The sequence below is a fragment of the Clupea harengus genome, chromosome 13 (assembly GCF_900700415.2).
Source record: "Clupea harengus chromosome 13, Ch_v2.0.2, whole genome shotgun sequence".
Lineage (NCBI taxonomy): Eukaryota > Metazoa > Chordata > Actinopteri > Clupeiformes > Clupeidae > Clupea > Clupea harengus.
In genome coordinates, this window is record NC_045164.1 from 29,079,824 (window position 1) to 29,088,599 (window position 8,776).

The 8,776-nt window shown below is 39.4% G+C and overlaps 1 protein-coding gene and 1 long non-coding RNA gene across 2 annotated transcripts in view; one reads left to right on the plus strand and one right to left on the minus strand.

Annotated features, from left to right (window-relative positions):
• The window catches only part of LOC116223149, a 5,841-nt gene extending 4,769 nt beyond the window's left edge, over positions 1 to 1,072 (minus strand). Inside the window, exon 1 of the long non-coding RNA XR_006152759.1 lies at positions 771 to 1,072. This is a non-coding gene — a long non-coding RNA (uncharacterized LOC116223149). The remainder of the gene's footprint in view (positions 1 to 770) is intronic.
• Positions 1,073 to 6,559: 5,487 nt separating this feature from the next.
• On the plus strand, positions 6,560 to 8,186 carry LOC122133441 (zinc finger protein 2 homolog; the record flags this gene model as incomplete). The annotated part of the gene is made up of 1 exon (XM_042709662.1): positions 6,560 to 8,186. A coding segment is annotated over one exon (1,116 nt), but the record flags the coding sequence as incomplete, so codon positions are not given.
• Positions 8,187 to 8,776: the final 590 nt, after the last annotated feature.

An 8,776-nucleotide genomic window follows, 5' to 3' on the forward strand; every position in this document is an offset into this window, starting at 1 on the left:
ATTTTGGATTCACAGGAGTTGTGAATGTTAATGATGTTTATAATTTATGCCGAGATCTGGAACATGCCACATAATCGATCGTGTTGTATGTTTTGTTGTTGTTGTTAATTTTTTGTTGTTGATCTTTACATGTTAAGATTCTCGTTGGCGATAGGCTATAACTGTAAAGCTATACCCAGCCAATTTCAACTTCGGCCTCTAGGCTTAATTTTAGGCTATTTCTGTGGATATCATCGTAGATGATGGAGGAAATTTGCATAAATTGAACTCCGGCAGTGAATGTGTACTGGCCACGGAAAAATGAAATAAAGTTCGCATATATTAGAAATGTTTCATGCTTGGTTCTGCTTTTATTTAAAAAGTATTTTGAATGTCAGTTAGGGGTCACAATCAGTGCTATAGCCTCTAAATACTTATCTAATATCATTTTGTTTTGACGTCACATATTTTAGTAGAGCTTACAGCACCCCTCGCATGAAAGAGGTTCCAGCGCGCCTGTACCCTATTCTACAGAAGTCCATCCATCTTAAAATGTGTAGATGCAATATATCTTATACGGTGTATTCAGCTAGACTAGTTAGCAGCACTACAGGCATGTGTCGTGGACAACTTTTCCAAGACCGAACTTTTAAAAGGAACTTTTACCCACGGAGCTGTTAGGCAACTAGGAGCTTATGAGCTCCCCTCGTAAACTTTACACACACCAGATATTTATATTGCATAGCCCAAGTTCTCATGGCATATAAGTATTCTATCACTACTTGACTTACCGAATAAAAAGTGAGCTCCACACAACGTTGTTAGGCGTCGGTCAGTCGCGGTAACAGTCCCATACGCTCGCTTTTAAACTTCTCCTACAGTCATCTTCAGTTCCTTTTAAACGCCTCGGGATTTAGAAGTATTACGTTTACCGTTCGCTTGCAGGGAATGCAGGCTATTACACAATAATACCAACAATTTCTACTGATCAAACCAAGGCGCTATCCGTAAGATTCGTTTTACCCTTGTCACTACCAGATGGTAACTAACAGATGGTAGTCCCGCACATCGCGCATGCTGAGACACAAACGGTATACGGCAGAAGGCTCTACGTCAACATATGGGGTTGTCTTAACGCATAATGTGGGTATATTTAATGTAATATTTAATTATTAAAAGTGTGGAGACGGAGTAAGGGTAAAGGCAAATAGTTTGTATTATGAAGAAGTGAGAAAATATAGCAGTATAAACAAATAAAGCATTGATGTGATAGCCAATAGAACTTGACAGGGAGAACAAAAGAGGATATCCAGTAGGCTATATCTTTAACTTCTTTATTATACAAACGTTAAGAACTTACAGCTGTATACAATGACTAAACTTCTTAAAGTATACCGTCTTTCGCGAACTTCCATCAGCTTTATCAAGCGATTGTATTCCGCTGTCTATAGTGTCGCAAAGTGGCGCATGCGCGATGTGCGACACTACCATCTGTTAGTTACCATCTGGTAGTGACAAGGGTAAAACGAATCTTACGGATAGCGCCTTGGTTTGATCAGTAGAAATTGTTGGTATTATTGTGTAATAGCCTGCATTCCCTGCAGGCGAACGGTAAACGTAATACTTCTAAATCCCGAGGCGTTTAAAAGGAACCGAAGATGACTGTAGGAGAAGTTTAAAAGCGAGCATATGGGACTGTTACCGCGACTGACCGACGCCTAACAACGTTGTGTGGAGCTCACTTTTTATTAGGTAAGTCAAGTAGTGATAGAATACTTATATGCCACGAGAACTTGGGCTATGCAATATAAATATCTGGTGTGTGTAAAGTTTACGAGGGGAGCTCATAAGCTCCTAGTTGCCTAACAGCTCCGTGGGTAAAAGTTCCGTTTAAAAGTTCGGTCTTGGAAAAGTTTTCCACGACACATGTCTGTTGTGCTGCTAACTAGTCTAGCTGAATACACCGTATAAGATATATTGCATCTACACATTTTAAGATGGATGGACTTCTGTAGAATAGGGTACAGGCGCGCTGGAACCTCTTTCATGCGAGGGGTGCTGTAAGCTCTACTAAAATATGTGACGTCAAAACAAAATGATATTAGACAAGTATTTAGAGGCTATAGTACTGATTGTGACCCCTAACTGACATTCAAAATACTTTTTAAATAAAAGCAGAACCAAGCATGAAACATTTCTAATATATGCGAACTTTATTTCATTTTTCCGTGGCCAGTACACATTCACTGTCGGAGTTCAATTTATGCAAATTTCCTCCATCATCTACGATGATATCCACAGAAATAGCCTAGAGGCCGAAGTTGAAATTGGCTGGGTATAGCCTTACAGTTATAGCCTATAGCCAACGAGAATCTTAACATGTAAACATGCCCGTATTAAGACTTCATGGTGCCCCTGGGCAACAGTGACTCTCTGGTGCCCACCTACCCCCACCCCGCAGAACACAAACCATACCTATCCACCGGGGTGTATTGGTCCTTGAGTAGAAATACTTTCTAACTGTACTCAAGTATTATTTCTGAGTATCTGTACTTTACTTGATTGTTTTTTTATACATACTTTTTGCTTAATACTGCTCCACTACATTTTCCATACATTGATGTAACCTATGTAAGGAATAATGCACTGGGAGCAAGTCATATCACAGCTAACTTGCCAAAGTAATTAATGCATATGCTGTAAATTATGTTTAATGTGAACTTATGTTATTAGAAATCATAACTTAATACAGTGCAGAACTATTGTTTTATCTTTTGTTGACCTTAATGAAATGAAATGAAAAACAGGTATATTATTCGTCTAAATCATAAGAAAGTTTATACTTTTACTTTTGGTACTTAAGTAGGATATACAGACTTAAATCTGCTATAATCTACACAGAAAAGGAGAACATGAGCACATGTACAAACAAATCAAGCTTTATTTATTTAATCGAACTTGCCCAAAAACAAGTCAGAAGCCTGCCAAGTAGCCTACGTCTTTCAACCAGTATATGGGGACATTAATAACACTTTCTTAACAATGCATAGTATAGTTATCAATCTTCATTGCAATTAGGTAGCACACCAAACAATGAAATCTGACATTACAAAAAGCAATCCAACGTTAGTTGGATTAAGTTATCATTAAACCAACTCACAGCACCGCAAATAAGCATTGCAGTTCACAAAGCTTTCCAAAACTTAAATAGCTAACAAGAAGTGATGACGGCTATCAAAAACATCGGGGAGGTTATGCAATTAGTGACACACACGTACACTGTTCAAACCTTTGCAAGCGCAGTGAGTCTACTAACGAACTATCATTTCAGAACCATTGGGAGCAGACAGCACGCACACACACACTTTGCCTTCTGAAAAACACAGATTTACACTGTTCAAACCTTTGCCAGCGCATTTAAAAAAAAAAAGTGGCCGCATTTCTGCACTCTTTATCTTTTTTCAACTGTCGTTCTGCATTACCGCTAAGTTGCTGCCGCTTCATCTTGATCGTTCTGTTGGTGCCTCTTTCGCTGGGTTTGTGCATTGTGTTTGGAACGTCAAATTGTGCTGACGGGGTCAGAATGAAAAAAAATAATAATAATTAAATAAAAAATACATCGGTTGCTTGGTGCCCCTGGAGTCTTGGTGCCCCTGGAGTCTTGGTGCCCCTGGAGTCTTGGTGCCCCTGGAGTCTTGGTGCCCCTAAGGCAGTTGCCCAGTTGCCCATATGGTTAATCCGGCCATGCATGTAAATGTTGTAATAAATGAACAACAACAACAAAACATACAACACGATCGATTATGTGGCATGTTCCAGATCTCGGCATAAATTATAAACATCATTAACATTCACAACTCCTGTGAATCCAAAATAAAGAATTCGAAAGTTTGGCCTATGTTAATTTGCTCCTTCATCTAGATACCCTCAGTTTAAGTAGTCTAAATAAACTATTGGCCTAAAATATAGCCTTTGAACAGAATAGCCTGTGGCCAACTATTTTACTCTGTCGTCGTCGTTGTTGTTGACGTCCTTGTCTTTCTCCGTTTGAGCAGACTGTTCATAGTTAAGATAATTTTACTTATCTTAACTATGCTCCTCGAGAACAACTCCAAAATGTGTTTCTGCTTATTGCTAGTCATTGCAACAGTAATGCGTGAGTGGAAAGTAGAAGAAGGTGCTGCAGCATCTCCATCTTCTAACTCGTCGACGCATTTTTGCCAAAAAACAAGTTCGTTAACGTTCTTCTTCATCCGTTACAGTAACAACTTCAGCACACACCCGTGAACCTCATGTAGCAAGATCTCCATGCATGCCTGTGTTCACTAAAAACTAGCAAACAGATTTGTTCAACATTAATTTTCTTCCCCAAAGCAAAATTATGTATTATATCGTTTTAATATATATTTAATATATAAAAATGAGTAACACCTTTATTTATATTTCCCTGCCTGGAGCTAGGGGGTGCTGCAGCGCCCTCAGCACCCCCCTTCCCGCGCGACTGCAAGGCAAACACATTTCAGAATTCAAAATAAGTAGTAAATGACGAAAACATTTAGTGCAATTCAATGGATGCAGATAAAGGAGAAGGAAAAGGGGAAGTGTCTGTGTGTGTGTGTGTGTGTGTGAGTGTGAGTGTGTGTGTGTGTGTGTGTGTGTGTGTGTGTGGTGACCTTATTCTAACCTTGTGCTTGACAATGACGCACGTCTTCAGTTTACCAGCCCGCCCCACCTACCCCTTGACCTTTTAGTTCACACCTCGAACCCACCCCCACCTACCCCTCCCTACCCAATCACCTTTCAGTTCACACATCCAGGAATGGCCCATCTACCCTCCTTTGTGTTCTCTCTGCAGGTTCAACCCTGACCACGCCCACCTGAGGACCATCACACGTGAACACTGCACATGGAATTCCTTCCCATACTCCTTTGCCATTCTAATTTGCATTCCAAAAGCTCCTGCAGCTGATTGGTTAGGCTTGAATCCAAGAAGCTGATGGATCAGACAGAGGATGCACTATATTAACACCACATAGGGGAGACTGAACTCACCGTTGTAAGGTAGACACTGGGATGCTCTGGATGGATACTGAACTCACCTTCGTAAGGTAGACACTGGGATAATTTTGATAGATACTGTATGTTTGTAATTCAATTTTGTTAGGTTTAACACTGGGATGCTTGGATAGATACTCTATGATTGTAATTCAACAAAAATACAACTCTACTGTAGTTCTTTATTTAACTATATTTTCCGTGCATTGAAGGAATGTTAGACTGGATTTCCTTTACAAAACAGAACTGAACTGACTGGTACTGGGATGCTCGGAATGATTATGTGTGTCATTCTTTGGAAGCATACTGTAGAAGTGTAAATCGCCAACAGTACAACTACACTGTAGTTCTTTTGTTGCACATGTTCACTATATGCAAATGTCTTGCATTGAATGAGGGTTTGACTTTATTTTCTTTGAAAAACAGAACTGAAGTCTGAAATGTCAGGACATACTGAAACATCACAACTGCTCATGTCAGTGAAGGAAGAGATCAAAGAAGAAGAATTTGATGATTTCCTGCAGGAGTATCTTTCTGCAATTCGGAAAGTGGAAGAAAAGCCTGGACTGGAAGCTGACTGTAAGACTGAAATATACACATCACCAACCTTGACCCACAAAGAAGATGAGTATTCACCAGTGGAAATGAAACAGGAGGAAACATCTGATTTGAGAGAATATGGTCACCATGACTCTACTCCTACAGGTAAGTTGCACATTAGTTTGTATCATGAAAAACTAGAACAATGTGATAGTTAAAATGAATTGAATATGACATCATGCTAATATGAAGCTGCAAGGGTACTTTTTAACTATTTGTCTCTAGCTTAAGGAAACATCTGGTTGCTGCTAGCGTGTGTTAATATCTGTAAATGTGAACTTGTGTCAATATGAAGCTGCACAGGCACCCCAAGTGTTTCTACCAATTATAATTTAAGGAGTAAAATTTAAGAGACTGTAACATCAGCTGGATAACTGGCATACAATTTAATATGATAATGACAATAATGATAGATGTATTAATATTTCAACCCATTGGAACTAAGGTTAGTTGCAAATGTATTGAAAAACAAAAATAAAACACCCTGGCTTTATCTTGTGCTTTACCTAATGAAATGTGAGCCCTATTGAGAGAATAGAGATACCATGGGAGTACCTTAATTATAGGAAATAATTTGGAGTATGTTAAATTTAAAACATTTAAAATGTCTGCCATCATTTTGTCTCCAGATCTCTACATGTCTCTGAATCTCTGCTTACATTTACAGTGCAGTCTGTAAGTGGATCATTTTATCCTAAAGGACTTCCAAGTACTATTCTAGCAAATAGCCATTCATTGAAAAGCACATTACAAAAAATACAATACATGTGTTTTCAGTGTTGTAGTGCTAATGTAACAAATACAGTAGAGTGAGGATATTATTTAAAAAATGTCTTATTATGTTATAGGAGACGTTCAAAGGATCCATTCTAGCAAAAGGAGTACAGAGGAAAAAAGAAAGAATGTCATCAGACATCAGCAATCGAATGCAAGGAAGAAACAACATGAATGTCCCCAATGTTTCAAAACCTTTGCTGCACCTTCTGCTCTTGCAATTCATCAACGAACACACACAGGAGAAAAGCCCCATCATTGTTCTCAGTGTGGAAAGACTTTTAGTCAAATGAGTAGTCTCAAGACACACCAGATGATCCACACAGGAGAAAAGCCCCATCAATGTTCTCAGTGTGGAAAGACTTTTAGTCAAATGATTAATCTCAAGACACACCTGATGATCCACACTGGGGAAAAGCCATATCATTGTTCTCAGTGTGGAAAGACTTTTAGTGACATGAGTAATCTCCAGAGACACCAGATGACACATACTGAGGAAAAGCCATATCAGTGTACTACATGTGGGAAGGGTTTCAGGACTAGCAGAGAACTGCCCATCCACCAGATGACACATGCTGGGGAAAAGCCACATCAGTGTTCTCAGTGTGGAAAGACCTTCAGTGCAGCAGGTGATCTCAATAGACACCATAGAATCCATACAGGTGAAAAGCCCCATCAGTGTTCTCAGTGTGGAAAGACCTTTAATTATATGTCTCATCTCAAGACACACCAGATGACACATACTGGGGAAAAGCCATACCATTGTTCTCAGTGTGGGAAGGCCTTTCGTCAAATGGGTGATCTCATCAGACACCAGATGACACATACTGGGGAAAAGCCATACCATTGTTCTCAGTGTGGGAAGGCCTTTCGTCAAATGAGTGATCTCATCAGACACCAGATGACACATACTGGGGAAAAGCCATACCATTGTTCTCAGTGTGGAAAGACTTTTAGTCAGATGGGTTATCTCAAGACACACCAGAGGGTCCATAGTGGAGAAAAGCCACACCAGTGTTCTCAGTGTGGAAAGACTTTTAGTGAAATGGGTACTCTCAAGGATCACCAGAGGATCCACACTGGAGAAAGGCCATATCATTGTTCTCAGTGTGGAAAGGCCTTTAGTCAAATTAGTAGTCTCAAGACACACCAGATAATCCACACTGGGGAAAAGCCACACCAGTGTTCTCAGTGTGGGAAGTGCTTTAATGCCAAAGGCAATCTCAAGACACATCAGAAAGTACATACTAGAGTAGCTCACATCTAACAACCCATCAGATCACGGATGAAGGGGGAAAGCCTTATCAGTGTCTTCAGTGTGGAAAGGCCTTTAATAGAATATCTAGTCTCAAGGTAAATCAGAAAATACATCCTAAAGGCCTCATCCATGCAGTACACAAAAAAGCGCAATGTTCATCAGAGGACGCAAGCAGGAGAACAGGCTTATCGGACAAAAACCTTACAAAAATACTTGATATATGCAAAGACTGAAAAAACACATCCGTGTTCTTAGTGTGGAAAGGCCTTTCGCCAGAGGATCCATTCATATGATGTGCTGCCATATTATATATAGATGTATCCATGAATCACTGATGATCAAGCTACTGATGGGGACGTATGAAATGCTGCCCTGCTAACACATGATGAAGTATCACTTACTGTAATATTTTGGATTTTATGAGTTTTAAACTAAATGTGAAGTACATGATGAAGTATTATTTCTTCATATTTGAAACGTGTGATGTGGTAGAGATTGAAATAAAAATTGAGTACAAAAATGATTTGAGTGTTTTTTCAAGTATGTACAGTATATGTGGGGTGGGGGGATTTGTGTTTGGGTGTGTACAACATGTAATTGACTAGCAGCAGTTAGCGCTTGTACAAAAAAAAGTAGTGTTTGTGCGAGCACCCGAGATTGATGGCCTAAACAGCACCTCATATGAAGATTGTCTACAGCTCAAAGATATGTTGAGTGTCAGAGACGGGGAAGAAAGAAAGAAAGAGGACATGGGGAGGGCGGGAGGGAATACAGTATTGTCATTGAAAAGGGTAGACACAAAAAAACATGACTACCTCGAGAAAACAGGCTCTGCACTCACTGTATTAATGGGATGGATGACGAGTGTCTTTTCCTGACAGAATGTAATAACTACAACAACAGAGGACATTTGCTCTGGGTTTAGGAAAATATAAAGAGAAGAAAGATGATAATTCCTTGATCATTTTTGTTCACATGAATAGGGTTTACGCCTGTTGTAATTTTAAAGTAAGAATTAAAGATAAATCAAAGCAAACATCTTGAAAGACCACTTGAGAGCAATGACAGTATTGTAAACAGAAATGTCAAACAGTTACTGCAGCTGTGTAA